Raw genomic sequence first — 17,404 nt, forward strand, 5'->3', positions numbered from 1 at the left:
CACAGAAAAAGTGATTGGCTTTAATCAGGTCACTTACAGACCCGGGAGGCTGCACAACATGCCAAGGTTTGTATTATTAATCTTGGTTACTGTTTGCAGCTCTTTTTGAATTTAATGTAGTATGTGAATTCCGAAAACTTGGTTCATTCAAGAACCAAGTATGTTGTATGCAGTTCTCCCCACTTGAGATAGGTAGATAGAACAATGCACACAATTATACTAGCAGAAAGAAGGGAAGAAGAATACATTCAAAATGGAGTTGGTACACGTTGCCTATTTCTCATTTGTTAATTTCTTTTCCTGAGTTGTTTTTTTAAAGCAACGAGTCCCCGATCTAGTTAGATCTAAATTGCTATTGTGATCGGAAACCTGTAAAGCAGGGATGTCCAAGCTTGGCGACTTAAGACTTGTGGACTTCAACTCCCGGAATTCCCCAGTCAGCATGTGAATCAGCATGGCTGACTGGGGACTTCTGGGAGTTGAAGTCCACAAGTCTTAAAGTTGCCAAGCTTGGACACCCCTTCTCTGACGGTAAAAAGGAGGCGAAGGGATGGTTCGCACCTGACATTCAGCTGTAAAAATGAGTTGTGTGGTTGGGTTTAGCGCGACGGTCGGGTCTTAAATCAAGCTTCTTCATCGTGGTGTGCCCTCCTTTCTTCCCTTCCCTTCCCTCACTTTCTTAGGGGACCTGATCGGTCCACTCGACCCGTTTTCGGGTCGCGAAGTCCCGAAGATCAAAAACTCCACAGCGATTCTCCTGCCCTCCCTGCTCGGAATCGGGCTTCCCCGCCTCTTTCTCAGGATTGGGCGACTGGAGGGAGGAGACAGCGCTCCTCTCCTCTCCTCTCCCCCTTTAGCTGCCCGCGGAGAGGGCGGCTGGCGCCAGTTCCGCGTAGTAAAAGAGGTGGACCCGGGAACCGTTGGTTCGGCCTCCGCCGTTGCCAACTGGGCCCTCCCCTCTCAAAAGGACTCAGATCGGCCACCGCGTCCTCCTCTTCCTCCTCCTCCTCCTCGTCCAGCGCCAAAGCCACAGCAGTTGCCACCATGACAGACCGGTCCACCTTCGACACCAATGTGACCACTGTGACCCGGTTCGTGATGGAGGGAGGCAGGAAAGCGCGGGGCACGGGAGAGCTCACTCAGCTGCTCAACTCGCTCTGCACGGCCGTCAAAGCCATCTCCACCGCCGTGCGCAAGGCGGGCATTGCCAACCTGTAAGTGTGCACAAGGTCTCTGGCTGACACAGCCAAGGAGCACGGCCCGCGCGGTGAAACCCCCCCCTCCCCACTTCCCTCGGGTTTCTCTTTGAGGTCCAGCGTGTTGCTTGAGTGGGAATGATGGGGTGGTCCTTGAGCCTTCCTGGAGAATCGAAAATGGGGCGCTTCGAAAAGGTCCCATGATGGTTGCGGGTTTCTAAAGAAATGCAGCGGGGATCGTCTTCCAGTCGGTCTCTCTCCCCATGGAAGACAGACAGGTGTTTGACCAGCTGACTCTGCCAGGTGTCAGAAGGAGCCTGGATTCTGCTAGATTACTCAGAAGGCAGATGCTGAGACAGAGGCAGGATGTTGTTCCTACTTATTTCTCTGCCTGGAAAAAGACAGGGCACCTGAGTTGTTACCTTTTCTTTTTCAGTTACTCAGTTTCGTTCTACTCACTCTTCAGATGGAGTGTGTGGAGCCTCCCCCCCAAAAAAAACCCCAGCTACTGGTATTGCCTCATGTTCACCTCTGCATTCCTTTGCTCTATGATCTTTCTCTTCTTGAGAAAGTTGTGTTGATGGCCCCTTCCACTCACTGTCCACGTAGATTCTTCTCTTGGACAACCAGGAATTAGCCCCACCAAGCCCCATCACTCTTCCATACCAAGCTATCCTGAAAGGAAGAAGTAACTAAACCAGCCAGATCTCTCGCAGAGGGCCCAAAAGGATACAACTTTTTGAGAAAAAGGATATGCAAGCACTCTGGCAGCCATCATTGGCCTGGTCCTCCCTGCACACTTTGTGGTATGCAATATTGTGGATGATTTGATTCTGCCTTAGCTTGATGTGCGGATTCAGCTGCTACGATTTGTGATTTGGGGTTTGCAGCTTGCTGTTACATATGTAAGTAGGGAGTCATGATTTATTCAACAAATTATTCAATAACTATGCCTTAGTATAACATATGATTTTTTTCAGGGACCAGTTGGCTTCTTTCATGGTTTCAGAATGAATCTTGCCTTTAATTGCTCAATCTGCTTCTTTCTCTGGATTAATCTTGATGGATTCATGGCTACAACATTCAGCTATATAAATCTTGTCCTCCATATCCACCACCTAGGTCCTAGAGAAAGCAAGTGTGTGGCCAATTATGCAGCCTTGTGTTCCTTCCTAGGTTGCGCCCATCTTCCTGCCTGATTTTCGGTTGCGCCCATCTTCCTGCCTGATTTTCGGAGTGGACTGTTTGCATGTGATCCATTATTGTTCCCTCTCATTTGCCATCAAGATTTGGACAACCAAGGGATGGGGAATATAGTTATTATACCCCAAAATATGTCTTCAGAATCTGTTCTAGAGTCCAGTATCTGAACCCCCTTCCTTAAGTTCCATGCCTGGGATTTTGTAGCTAACCAGGATCCATTGATCTGAAAGCCAATGCAACCTAGCTGAATGATTCCTCAGAGTTTGGAACCCATTCTTCAGCTGGGCCTTTCTGGAGTCTCAACCAGGATTTGTGTGTTGTCCTCTGATTTGCTGTAGTTTAGGGTTTAGCGTTGGAATCCAACTGGGAGTAACCTTGCTTCTTTTATTTTGCCAAAACTGTAATTCATCAATCTAATTTTTGTACTTATTAACTTCCCTGGAATATCAGCTAATCTATCTTGCCTTTTGTAATTTGAAGATGTGCTGGGAATGATGAGCATTGTAATATAAGATTTCCAGCAGACTACAGGCTGCCCTTTCTCATGTAACTACTCATTTTCTGACTTACTACTGTATTTTCATTGTATTTTCATGGAAGAAGAAAGGATTTCCCACTTATTTTGTAAGTGTGCACATGCTTTTTGGGTACAAAAACCAAACTGTTAAAGTGACTTCCTGTTAATGAATCTGTATTCAACATTAGTTATATATGACCATAGACAATCAGTTTCTTATATATTTAACTTGTATCATTATACAGGTACTTCACAGCAATAAGTCCTATTCGTTTAAATTAGGGTTGCTTACCAGGTAAATAGATGTACAATTGCACTTTTGTTCTACTCTCCTTTTAGTCTAACACAGAGGTTCTCAACCTTGGCAACTTTATGACTCGTGGACTTCAACTCCCAGAATTCCTCAGCCAGCTTTGCTGGTTGAGGAATTCTGGGAGTTGAAGTCCACAAGTCTTAAAGTTGCCAAGGTTGAGAACCCCTGGTCTAACATCTAGTAATTACAAAAAGAAGTTCACTTTGATAGAAATTGTTTAATATTACATCAGAATGCTAGGGGAAAAAAACCATTCAACTTAAAAGGTTTTGATCAGTAAAAGGTTGAAGATAGAATCCCAACCACCCAACTATCTTTGTGGGCAAAAGGTAAGCTCAATAACAATAACTCTGAAGTGTGCACAAATGCCCTGCAATTGGGTTCTTTGTCTTGGGAAACAAGTTATGATGCAAGTATAGCCATTTAACGCCACCTCCCACAGGAAGTAGCAAACTGAAGAGATGGCTGTTGCCTGCCTGATGTGCACATCTATGTGGACATACTTTGTATTTCTTAATGAAGAACTTTGCTTATGTTTACCCTTCTTTTAGTGCAATTGGCAAATAAGCAAAGTTGAGCAATTAGATAATAATTGGCTACTGGATGATCCTCTTTCCCCCCCCCCCTCTTATTTGGGTAAAGTTAATATGTAATTCAGATAACATCTTGGTAGATTTTCTTACTGTGAGCTCTTAGAGAATACTCCCATATCTGCCTATGTATATGGACAGCATGATCTTATTTGGATATGAGTTCATATGTGAATTTTAAATATTCTAAATCTTAGGTTTCAGAAGTCAAGCGTTTATAAAAAGAATTTTTCATAACAAGGACTTGTTAGCTCATTTGTACAGCAATGCTGCCTTGGAGCAAGATAGAATCTGCAGTCCAAGGTATATAGATAGTCCTCCAGTTATGACCATTCATTAATGACTGTTCAAATGTTCCAATGGCGCTGAAAAAAGTGATTTATGACTGTTTTTCACACCACCATTGCAGCATCCTCATGGTCAGGTGATCAAAATTCAGATGCTTGGCAACCAGCATGTGGTTGTGATCACATGGTCTTGTGATCACCTTTTGCAACCTTCTGACAAGAAAAATCAAAGGGGAAGCCAGGTTCACTTAACAACTGTGCTACTAACTTAACAACTGCAGTGATTCACTTAACTCTGGCAAGAAAGGTTGTAAAGTGGAGCAAAGTTCACTCAACAGCTTATCAGTTGGAATTTTGGGCTCAATTGTGGTCATACGTTGAGGACTACCTGTATCACACAGCATCATTGTGCTTGCTGCGGGCATTCAGCTAGGTTTCTCATTAAACTTAGTACTCCTATGTTCTGAAAGGACCAAACAAGTAGCTGATTCATCCAATGTTTGAAAATCCTACATCATTTGGCAGCTATTAATATGTTACTCTGTCCCATTGATTTTCCCCAGAAAGCAAAACTTGGGTCCACTTTTTTTTATAAAAAAAGTTGAATAACAGCCGAAACTACTTGTTCCACAATGGTGGGCTGGGGGATTATCAAATATATACATCTTAGCCTTTACCGCTCTTGCGCCCTCCATATTTTGGGGATAAATTAATTGCCTCAGTTCTCAGTTACACCATGGGATTCTTTTATGGGTAAGAAAGGAATAGATTTTACCTTTTTACAGCTATTTCAGCTAATTATAGTGAAACATATGGCTTACGACTCTTGCAATTTTCACCAATTTCTGATGAAAGATATAAATGATGTAAATGAGTAATTCTGGTGGTTAGGGAAAGTTGTAGTTAATGTGGCACCATAAAATTGCAACTTTTAGATAATGCTGAGCATTATTTTCTTGGGGTATCATAAGTTATCAGTTTCACTAATATATCTAGATGGCATCAGTTGAGGAAGGTTGGTCTAAAATGTTAAAGCAAAATTTTCAAAAGATTGCATCAAAAATTAAGGATGTCATGTTACCATTCTGAGGATTACAAATGAAACATGTATAGGAAAATATGAGCATACTCAGGTAGTAGTCTATAGTTATATTCAGACATCACATTAAGCTTCAGTTTTGTGACCAAGAAAAAAAACTGAAGAGGAAAAGTTTGCTTCTAAGTTTGATTTTGTTATCCAGACCTGAAAAGTTTAATTGTGGTTTGTCTAAAATAAATCACATTGAAACCATGTGATCCCACATGAAATTTGGCAAACTATGTTTAACACTGCAGTCCAAAAGTTTAGATGACATGCTAAATTGCAATTAATGTTAGTGGGACAGGGACACTTCTGAAATGTCTGTATTGGAAGGCAGAAACCAGGGAAGTCCATAAAGGCTTGAATTTATTATGCAATTTTTGTTCAAGATAAACTAGGATCAGTGTCATATGTGTATATATCTGCCCATGTTTATTTAGAACCCTGAGAAATAATGTCAAATGTAACCCTAATTCAGGGAGAAGGGAAGAGGGACTAAAACCTGTGGGGATCTATGTGAGATATTAGAGTCATAATTAATTCTAACCTGCTTGAGGGCTTCACTTAACACATACACACACATATAGATATTTTTTGATGATTTCCCCCCCCCCTTTCAGCTATGGAATTGCTGGTTCTACCAATGTGACGGGGGACCAAGTAAAGAAGTTAGACGTTCTTTCCAATGACATGGTGATCAACATGCTGAAATCATCGTTCTCAACTTGTATCATTGTGTCAGAAGAAAACAAAGAAGCAGTAATAGTGGAAGCTGATAGACAGGTCAGTATCTCTGATAAATTCCCCAGTGCTTGCTTTCAAGGCAGCATTGAGCAACAATTATTTTTTAAATGGGCAAAGTTTAACCCAACATGCTGACTTCAAAGGCCAAAGAGCAGTACCCTCCGAAGACAAAATAAATAATAGAAAAAAAATAGAAAAGAAATTAGAATTGCTAGGCAATTACCCTAAACCAGCTTTCATTAAGCTTAAGGCACATATTGACCTACAAGTAATCCAATACTCAGACCTAATGGCCAATATCTGGAGGACACTAGGTTAAATTTCACAGGGCATCCTTATGGTTCCTTCACTGTGCTAATCCAAGGGCAAAAAGGATTGATCAAAGAGCAGAAGGTGATCCTATATAATCAATCTCTTGAAAATATCTCAAGGTATTATTTTAATTCAGACATGGGAAGACAGAGCTGCATTTTTTTCCCTCTTATTATTTTCAACCATTATGAGTCTCATTATGACAACCAACATTTTTATCAAATTGGGTCTTTTTGGTGTGTGTGTGTGTCAGGGTTAGAAAAAAAATGTCATTGAAATTCACCACTTTTCTGCAGGATGGAGAGCATGAGTTTTGAGACACTGGAAGCCACTGAAATCACAGGTGGACAGTGGGCCATAAGTTCCCTACCTTTACTTGAACCTTTTAAGTATATCAAGTCTGGAAGTGAATTTTACAAAATATTTGTTTGAAAGAATTGATGTGTTGTGCGGGATATATCAAAAATCCCTTTCAACTCCCATTCCTTCTCCAATGCTGGGGATTTAGAGTTGGGAGCATGAACCACAGAGCTCAGTTAAACCAAGTTAGATATTTTCCCCTGTGCTGCTTTGTCATTTAACTGTCTTGGTTTGGCAGCAAAGGACAATCATCTGAATTTAACTGAGACAGGAATGTCCACAGAGAAATAAAAAAAAAAAAAACACCTCAAGATCCTGCCACAATCATGCAATGGAATCCTAATCTCTTTTTGGCAAATTTTGCATGATGCAGGTAAAGAAAGTGAAAAGGGTCCCTTTATACACTCTTCATCCTGACTTTTTTTTACCCTCTTTAAGACAGTTTTATAGAGGGTTTCCTGATATTTTTTCTAAATGTTGGTCTAGACCAGTGATGGCGAACCTATGGCACGGGTGCCAGAGGCGGCACTCAGAGCCCTCTCTGTGGGCACGCGCGCCGTCGCCCCAGTCCTAGGCCTTCAGCTGGGTTTTATAAAACCTTTTTGCTTTAGGCCTCCACCGCGGTGTGGGAAAAAAAAAAGGTTCAATCAGTCAATTTCAACTTCTCACGGGAAAAAAAAGATCTTGCAAAGTTGGAATTGATTGATTGAACTTTTTAGTCCCACCCAGTTTGCCATTACCACTGCAGCCACGCCCACCCAATGGGCCACACCCAGCCAATGGGCCACACCCACCTGGCACTCGACGATGCGTAAGTGGGTTTTGGGTTGCAGTTTGGACGTTCGGTCTCTAAAAGGTTCGCCATCACTGGTCTAGACTCCAGTTTTTTCTGGATTATGACCTCTACTTGACTGGAGAGCTGTTTCATGATCAGGACCTTTTATTGCTCTTCCTACCCCTGCATGCTAATTTTGAGTAACCTATGGCAGGAGAGTTTTCTAAATGAATAAGCCTTATCCACTTTGGGCTGCTGGTGGTCTAGAACATTCAAGAGCTAGTTTTGCCTGCAGTCTGGGAAGTAATGCAATACCTGAGATGTAGATTGTGATACATCTTACAGAACATTCCTTGAGATTTTGTGACTGAAATAAGCTTTTTGCTGTGGTGTCAGCATTTTTATAAAGCGATTCAGAATCTTCTGCGGTGGCTGCCATAGCAAATCCAATAAATTTAATTACCTGCAAAACCCAAATCAAACAACAATTTTCCCTTTTGAGAAATGTGTGGCCTGATCACTTCATGAATGTGATGCTTCTTTGTCATTTATAGTTTGGATCCATCAGCCTGAGATGAGTTAGTAGTTCAAACCTTTCATTTTAGGCAGGTAAATGGAAAAAGCTGCCTATCTTCTCCCCAAAGCTATTATTTGGTCAAAATATTTAACAATAAACTAAGCGTTCATTTTTGTTTTTTGAAAAGTTATTCAAATATTGTTTTCTTGTAGGGTAAATATATTGTCTGCGTTGATCCACTTGATGGCTCTTCTAACATTGATTGCCTTGCTTCTATTGGAACCATTTTTGGCATCTATAGAAAGGTAGGATATATTGAATGGTTGCTAAATATCAAAGAGATGAGGATGAGGAGGACCACTTTTATCTTAGACTATTCCTAATTATGTTCCTGTTAAAGCTTCTCAAATCCACAAGTAGCAGTGATGAATTTTAACTGAGGCCATAAATAGTGTGACAGAGTTTACACTTTGTTTAACCACAATTTATTAACTAAACACCAGTTGATTGGATTCATCCATTGTACTTGGTCAAAACCAAACATACCATACTATCACTTATCACTTAGCACAATATATGGATCCAGAGAGCTGAAGCAAAAATACTTTGACCACGTAATGAGGAGAGGGGATTCATTGGAAAAGACCCTGATGTTGGGAAAGAGTGAAGGAGAGATTATGGCAGAGGATGAGATAATTAGATAGTGTAAATGACACAATGAACATGAATTTGGGCAAACTCCAGGAAACAGTGGAGGATGGGGGCCTGAAGTGCTATGGTCCATGGGTCACAAAGAGTTGGATATGACTTAGTGACTGAACAACAACAACAACAAAAGCATGAATCCAGAGACTGTTTAGATACAGTGAGTTTTAGTGCTGTATTGCTGGATATTCCTGAAGACTATATAATAACTTTTCACTCCCAATCCAAAGTTAAGAGGCCATGTTTACTGATTCCAGCAGAGTTCACTATTTCGTGAAAGCAGGTTTAACTGTTGCCACTATATTTAAAAAAATTCCATATTGGATTGGAAAGCCATAGCTGGATTTACTTACTATTATGTGTAAAAAATCATTAGTGGCCTGTGGCCTGTGCCACAAAACATGCTATGTAAGTTATGCTGTTATGTAGTAAATAAACTCTGCCTGTGCTTGAGCGGATGCAGTTTTTCTTTAGTCATTGTGATTTGCAGCTATTTCTTTTCATGAGTCAGGCCTGTAGGATGCAATGGTGTGGGCAGCCTATTCAGAAGGGGGAAGTGATCTTGCACATTGGAAGCAAAGTCACAATGTAAACTTCCAAGCAGCTAAACCAGTAGGTTTGGTTAATTCCTGTAGGCATCTGATTTGCACAATGGAACGATAAGTATAGTAAGAGTGCATACATTTTATAGGCAGGTGACCTGATTGATGGACTTGAAATTCTAGATGAGCATGTATTTAAATATATACATTGATAGTCTTTAGATGCAAACACTCTACTATTTGTTTTAATTATTCATTATATTGCAGATTGTACACAAGGGTTAAAAATATTGAAAACTGAAAAATAAGGATCAAAATAAGGGGGAAACTTTGGGTTGAAAGCACAGCTAATAGCTACCTCCTTCTTTTGGCCTATTTGTTTGCGGAGTGCAGTAGTGGTGGGACCTATTTTGTTTTCTCCATATGGGGATGGAGTGCTTATTCTTCTTTCAGATTCTGTTTTATCTTGTGTTTAAAAATAAATAGTAAACTTTCCTTGGCAATTACAGGAATTAAGAGTTTGTGGGATGGGAATTAAAGTGGGGAGGAACACTAATGACGACACTGAGGAGTTGTACACTCTATAAGTTGTACATATAGCTGAGTGAATGGAGTATGCTTTTATTGGGGGGAAAATGATTCCATCCAGCTTTGGATCTAAAGAAGAAGGTAATTGCTTGATAGCCTCAGGTCCCAAAACCATTATTTTCATTCAGGGATAATAATTGTCAGATACCCATAAACTGTAATTCCTAGCAGCTCCAAAAAAATGTGGCCATTAGAATGCTGGAAGATACGATTCAGTATCATCTGGAAATTATAAGGAAGAAATCATAATATTATGAGGGGTGGGGCAATGACTTAATGGTTAAGATGCTGGGCTTGTCTGCTGGAAAGCTGGCAGTCCAAGTTCAAGACCTGAGTGCCATGTGACAGGGTGAGCTCCTGTCCTCACACTAGCTCCTGCCAACCTAGTAGTTCAAAAACATGCAAATGTGAGTAGATAAATAGGTACCACTTTGGTGGGAAAGTAATAGAATTCTGTAATGTCATACTGGCCACATGGCCATGGAAATGTCTTCAGACAGCAGTGGTTCAATGGCCTTGAAATGGAGATGAGCACTGCCCCCCATGATTGAGTGGAGTAAAATCTGCAGAGACTCCTTTACCTTTGTATATAGTATTATGGCCAGGGGGAGAAGTATGAGCAGCATAAGGATTAAGTCAACAGTTGAAGCTATTTCTTAAGCTTGGGAACCATCTGATACTGGAGCTAAACCTGAAGGAATCACATTCACCAATGATCAAGATGTTTGTTGGTGAAGTGATAGCTTTTATGAGTATCACAGCATCTTTCAGATTATTTGCTGTACTAAGAAGAAAATACTGCCACCAGTGAACTGAAAGAATCTCAGTTTAGCGGTGAAACTCTTCTCATCAGCTGCATAAAATGATTGAAATGTCCAGGTTCTAAACTTATTGTATTTATCATGCAAGGATTCACCTGGTGCTCCTTGTGAAAAGGATGCTCTGCAGCCTGGTCGCAATATGGTGGCAGCCGGTTATGCCCTCTATGGAAGTGCTACCATGCTTGTCCTGGCCCTGGAATCTGGTGTCAACTGCTTTATGCTTGATCCGGTAAGCGGCACCCTGGGGGTTCTGAGGTTGATTATCTTTTGCTTGCAGTCTTGCAATCCTGCCTTTTCAGTTTCCATTTTTAATTTGTGAAATGAAACAACCATCAATAAGATAAATACCGTGCTGGAGTTTGCATATTATGCACGGTGCAGTTAGTCCTTGCTTAATGACCAGTCATTACACAACTGTTCAAAGTTATTATGACCACAAAATGAGTGTTTTACCTAATTTTATTATAACAATGCTATGTTCAATAGTTTAAGGGGTGAACAGTGTAAAACTGCATAAAAATTACACATGATCACTGAGAAACTGAGTTTTGTATTTTTTTGTGACAGAAAGTAATAACTAATAGATGGCAGAATATACAAGGAAGCCTACTTCATATTGTCTTTATGTACTGGATGGGTTTTTTTTGTTTCTTCAGATGATATTTTTCATACCTGGCATGCAAGGATCCCTGTTCCTTTTTACTATATCAAGGGGCTGTATGTCTGCATTTGGCAAGAGGAACCTTCATCTAGGTTAGGATCATAGTGAGGATTTATAATTTATATCTATGCTACTATGGTCTTAATTAATGCTAGCATCCCAATTTGGACCAGATCTTCATTCTTGCTTTGGAATAAGAAAAGGACAAATGAAATTGCACATTTCTTTTAAAATGTAATATACAATTTAACACTTAGGAAAGGAAGCCAGAAAGCAGTGGGAACTTTGAAATGTGCACAGGCAGTATTTTAAAATTAAATGATGAAGATCAACAGAAATGTAGGCTGTTTATCAAACAAAGGTGACAATTATGAATGAAAATCAGGGCAGAAGTAAGGGTGGCAGGGAAGTTTAACTGAAGCAGACAATGCCTTAATGCGGAATCTGCATTAGAACTGATATAGAGTTAGAAGGCAAAGTACTTGAAAGATAGAGGTAAATACTGCTAACAATGAAATGATGGTGTAGGAGTTTTTTTAAAAAAAAATAAATTGTTACAAGAGTTGCAGCAAGCCACTTATCTTCTAAAAGAAATAATATATATAGGACTTCCTTTATTAAAAGCACTATTTAACTACCATAATTTCCTCTGTGTCCATGAGCACAATGTGTGGTTTTTGAACAATCCTCGCATTTCAACCTCCATATATGATGAAACACCTTCCAAATAGGACTGCCTTCTGATTATCTCAAAAGTATGTTAACACATGTTCTTGTACGCTTTCAGATACACCTTGATGTCTTAAAGAGTAAGTGGCATGTTTGTGTGCGTGTGTGAGGCACCGTGTACATCCTAGAGGTTTTTCATAAAGGATCTTCTTTGCATGCGCCTGCCTAGCTGATGTCATGCAACTTACATTAGAATTGCTTTCTAGAATGTAGAATATAAAAATGGATGGCCATATTGAATGTAACCTTATTGGTTCAGATGTAAGACACTGGAGTGGGATATTTTGCATTTCTAGAATTTGTCATGATCTGTTATGTATCCTTTTTGTAGCTGTATCTAACCTACATTTTCATTTTGTTTTCTTTTGTCTTTTTATGTAATTATAGGCGGATGTTTTTAAATAATTGTGAAATTATAACCATCACTTAGGAAAGAACGATTTTCAAACCTTTTATGATTTCTTATTGTACAAACTGCAAAGTATTTTGTAGAATTATTCTAGTTACCAGTAGTTGGTTTTTTATGTGTGTATATGCATATTTATAACCAGTAGTTTCTTTTTATATATGTATATAGTGTTTTATTAAAGTAAATTTCTAAGAAAATTGGAAAGATGATGATACAGCATTTGACTGGATATAATACATAAACACTTGAAATAAGTTATCCGGCAACACTTTACCTTGTAACACTTTACAAAAGAATTTTTTAAAAATTATAACTTCAATTCAAGATGCAATATTCCATGCTATTAAAAAGGTATTGCTTTCTGTTTTGTTTGCTAGGCAATCGGTGAATTCATTTTGGTCAATAGGGATGTTAAAATAAAGAAAAAAGGAAATATCTACAGTCTAAATGAGGGATATGCATCGTATTTTGATCCAGCAGTCACGGAATATCTTCAGAAGAAGAAATTTCCCCAAGTAGGTTTTCATATATATGAGAGTCAATGTTATACAGGCAGTCTTTTAAGTGAATATATCTGGGTTCTGCAAAGATTTGATTTGGAAATTCAAATCATCATTTCAAAGGCAGTTTGATCTAATCTCCAACTCAAACCAACTTTTTTCCTGATACGATCTGAATGGTCGAATACAATCATTCCTTCTTAATCACTCTAAGGATTTGGTAGCTTTTGTGCATTCACAGAGAGATTGTTTTTCAGAGCTGAATTGATTTTCAAAATCAGATTGATTCATTTTTATGATGCTATTGAAAAATTCAAATTGAATTGATTCAGCAGTCCACACTACCCAGAGTCCATCTTTTCCATAATTAGGTATTGGATTTAAAGATCCTCTTGTACCTACAATAGGGAACTATGCATTAGAGCAGTGTTTCCCAAACTTGACAATTTTAAGGCATGTGGACTTCAACTCCCAGAATTTTGGGAGTTGCCTTAAAATTGTCAAGTTTGGGAAACACTGCATTAGAGGAACACAGACAGAGGGAAGCTGTGTTTGGATGCATGGTAGATACATAAGTCATCATTGAATGAGATTATCTGCAAACCAAAGCTTATTCTAATCTACTACTTCATTTTGCTTTCTAGGATGGTAGCTCTCCCTATGGTAGTAGGTATGTAGGTTCCATGGTGGCTGATGTGCATCGTACTTTGGTGTATGGAGGAATCTTTTTATACCCAGCCAATTCAAAGATCCCTAAGGGAAAGGTAAGATTACTAAACACATGTACCTGTACATTTGATTTTCCTGATAGTTTAGAGCAGAACCCGTTTTAAAAAGTAAATCCAGGCATCCATCCTTATGCAAGAACATTGACAAAACATAGGAGAAACAATGTTGGTTCCAGTTTTATAATTTGAGTGATCTGCTTTCTCACTTTCACTAAGCTTTGCCTGGTATATTTTTGAAGGTGGCTTTTTCAGTGCGCAAGAAGGAGTTCTCTTGGACCATCTTTGATGATGGACTTTGTTCTTTACCAAAATGTAGAGCTGGCTAGAAAGTGAGGTTTGGCAAAATGAAAGTATGATTAAGCAGGTGGCACATAAGTAGGATGTTTATGCTTAAAGTTACAAAATAACATGTTAATCCGTGTTTAACACCTTTCAACGGTACAGAGTAGGATATGTAGTTAAGTTCCTCTGAGTGTCAGGTAGATTTCTCTTTCCCTTGCTCGAAATGTTTAACATTTTTAGATACAATTTTTAGAAGCTTTGGGGAAATCAAGGCCTCTGAACATTCTCTTAGTACTGGGAATGTTAAAATTAGATGTAACGCATAAGAAGTCTGAATAAGATGTCCTGTGGTTGTTGCTTTTTTAGATTTTCTTATCCTTCTTGTATTATTCTTTCTAAATAACTCAAGATGATGAACTTATCTAATACTTCTTCCTGTCACTTTCTAGTGACATTCTGTCACTAGAAAGGATGTAGATGACAATGTCGAGAAAAGAGGGAATCGATATTGTCCTCCAAAGCATCCTTATTTTTCCTATACATTCTTGATGAGAAAACTTTCTGGCAATCTCATAGTCATGCTCTTATTTCTATTTCCCATTCCCCTGTGACTTTTTAGATATATTAACAAGCCACCAGAGAGGCTCCTGATAAATGTTCTATGTTACCTCTAGTCTGGCCTTTAATCCCAAACATATATAGCTCACATCTAAGTACAAGTGTTTTTCTATGTATGTGAGCTGAGTGCGGATGTACACTGGGCTGAAGACAGACCATATTGTAAAAAGATATGGAAAGAGAGATGTGCAAAACCCTCTGCAACATACTGGGAATAGTCTTGCGGTGATTTTGTAGCAGTTGAAATAATAACAAAAAAGACAGCAGTAGCATAATTAAGCACACACGGATCATTGGGTTCTTTTCCAATCCCTTTATTTCCTTGGAAAATACACAAGGAGAGTAGAGCAGGATTCCTGCTATGTGATCCAATCCTGAATATGATGCCCTCTCTTTACGGGCTTCATACTGATAGTAGCGGGAAGTTATTACTCATGCCTAAATTAGAATTTGCATCTGGCACTTTCACATAGTTGGAAAATGCAGGTGGGATATAACTGGGGGGAGCTAAGTAGTGACCGGGGCTGCTTGAACATTGCAAGAGAGGACATCAAAATATGAGGAGAGATGGTGGTAGTAAATGTGATGCAGCCACATTCTGATTTGTTTTTTCAAGACACATGTTCATTTGCACATGCTGCACGTATGGCAGTAGTAGTCTAAAATTCTTGAATAGATGGAAATGATTTGGATTACTGGATTATTTTTTAGAAAATTCCTTTTCTATGCTGGCTGGAGAATTCTGGGAGTTAAAGTCCACACATCTTCAAGTGGTCAAGGTTGAGGAACACTGCTCTATAAAAACAAACACTGCAATTAGAAAGCTGGCACAGAATAGGATGGAACAAACTTTTCCTGAACTATTAAGATGCTGGCTACATTCACACTGAAAAATGGCACAGATTTTGAAAGTATCAGGGAATGGTTACCTAAGTCAGACATGAATAACATCAGAAATAATTCAACTGTGTTTGTGGCATCCTTGCTTTGTTAGCTGGAATTCTTTTAAGGAAGTAAAATATATTCCTCTCTGCTAAACAGTTGCCGCATCTTTGTTGTTAAAAAACCCCAGAACCCATTTCTTCTTACTGAGACTTTACAATGCCATTTGAGCATAATACTGTATCGATCTTCAGAAATTGAGAAGTAGCCAATAAACTCTTTGCCAGTTTTTCCCCAACTCTAGTTGAACATGGGGAAGAGTCCATATTTATTCAGCAGAGAACTTTAATCTCTGAGAATTCTGAAATTTTGTTTGCTTTGGCTTGTAGATAAGAGATGGTTACTCATTCATGCACCACGTTTCAAGAGGGCTTTCATGTTTATTAGCCACGGGGTTCTCCCTTTTGTGCATACTTTTAGTTCTTTTTAAATAATTCAAATAGCACACATGGAAATTATCTTTGTGGGATCCAATCAGGGTTGATCACTGGGACCTGAGGTTTTGTCCTCCAAGCTTTCGGACTCATGTTGCACAACTTCTCTCTAGTACTAGAGAAGTTAGAGAGAAGTTCCCTAAAGATGGGTTCCAGCACGGGTCTGAAAGCTCGGAAGACAAAACCCCCGGTCCCGATGACTGAGCCAGATTGGATACTGCAACATTATTCTGAGACATGTATATTCACCTTCATTCATGAAACTCTCTCCCCTGCCACAACTGTATGAGCAAAGATAGGCTGTGAGATAATGACTGGTTCAAAAGTGCTAGTGTACTCCATCCAATACTGTTTTACTAGGAGTTGAAGTCCACACGTCTTAAAGTTGCCAGGGTTGAGAAACACTGTTCTATAAAAACAAAAACTGCAATTAGGAAGCTGGCACAGAATGGGATGGATCCAGCTTTTTCTGAACTGTTAACATGTTGGACATGTTCATATTAAAACATGGAACAATTCTTCCGTTACTGGATGTAGTAGACCTGTTTTTCCTGCTGCCTTCCAGATGGGTTAGTTGACCTAGCATCAAGCCATGATTTGATCAGTGTTTGGGATTAGTGCCATGTATGAATTCAGTCATCCATCATCAAAAAAAAAAATGAAAGGATTTTATTCATGCTGGTTGGAATGGCATCCAATCACCTGAGAAAGAAAGTAGACTAGGGAGATTAAATTAACCAAACCCCTGGATTTCTGTCCTGAACTGAACTTAATCACTGAACTATAATGGCTTTTTAAAAAATTAGTGTGAGAATGTGTGTACGCTCATCCACATGCACACATATGAAAATCTAGTCCAAACTTTTAATTTGTAGTTTAAAATACGCTGTTTAGAGTGGAGTTTGCTTCTTGGTAAATACCGATAGGTGAGTCCTGAAATAAATACACAAAGAGCAGGATATCCCCATAGGACTGTATAATGCTTGTTTGCTGTGTAAACAGAATGCTGACGATGGACCTCTGTCCTTATTTTTCACATCTTCAACTCCAGCTGAGATTGCTGTATGAGTGCAACCCCATGGCTTTCATCATCGAAAAAGCTGGAGGGACTGCAACAACAGGCAAGGAGGCGATCTTGGACATTATTCCTGAAAACATTCATGAACGTGTGCCAGTTGTGCTGGGCTCTTCAGATGATGTGGAGGAATACTTAGCCTTGGTCAAGAAGCATTCAGCCAAATGAGGAACAGAAGACTGCCAAGATCCCAAGAGAAACATCTTGCCACTGGACCAAGCCCATATGTGGTGTGCTGTAGCTTCGGAATGCCTCAAAAGTTAATGCAGTGTGGTTTTCCAAGTGCTATTAAAAATTTGATCTACTCAGTCTCCTTGCCTAACTAAAATCTTGAACCATACATCCCAGATTAATGAAATACCAACAAAGCCAATCTAAAATCTGTACTTTAACTCATTTTGAGAACACATGTTTATGATATCCAGTACATTTTCTATACCTCCTAGCTCATTATATATCAACACTATGTTGAATT

The 17,404-nt window shown here is 39.3% G+C and overlaps 1 protein-coding gene across 1 annotated transcript; it reads left to right on the forward strand.

The window, feature by feature from the left end:
- The first annotated feature begins 910 nt into the window (after positions 1-910).
- Positions 911-17,238, forward strand: LOC120308187 (fructose-1,6-bisphosphatase 1-like). The gene is made up of 7 exons (XM_039343887.1): positions 911-1,214; positions 5,808-5,970; positions 8,108-8,200; positions 10,640-10,780; positions 12,728-12,865; positions 13,495-13,614; positions 16,906-17,238. The coding sequence occupies exons 1-7, from the start codon at positions 1,045-1,047 to the stop codon at positions 17,095-17,097; spliced, it is 1,017 nt and encodes a 338-aa protein (XP_039199821.1). The 5' UTR covers positions 911-1,044; the 3' UTR covers positions 17,098-17,238.
- The last annotated feature ends 166 nt before the right edge of the window (positions 17,239-17,404 follow it).

Source organism: Crotalus tigris, unplaced genomic scaffold (genome assembly GCF_016545835.1).
Source record: "Crotalus tigris isolate CLP2741 ecotype Arizona unplaced genomic scaffold, ASM1654583v1 scf7180000017881.257975618366:2651188, whole genome shotgun sequence".
Classification (NCBI taxonomy): domain Eukaryota; kingdom Metazoa; phylum Chordata; class Lepidosauria; order Squamata; family Viperidae; genus Crotalus; species Crotalus tigris.

Excerpts from the sequence above, each read along its gene's own strand:
- LOC120308187 (XM_039343887.1), top strand. The coding sequence starts at position 1,045 with ATGACAGACCGGTCCACCTTCGACACCAATGTGACCACTGTGACCCGG. Across the intron at positions 10,781-12,727 it reads ACTGCTTTATGCTTGATCCG|GCAATCGGTGAATTCATTTT; the intron begins GTAAGCGGCACC and ends TTTGTTTGCTAG. Across the intron at positions 12,866-13,494 it reads AGAAGAAGAAATTTCCCCAA|GATGGTAGCTCTCCCTATGG; the intron begins GTAGGTTTTCAT and ends TTTGCTTTCTAG.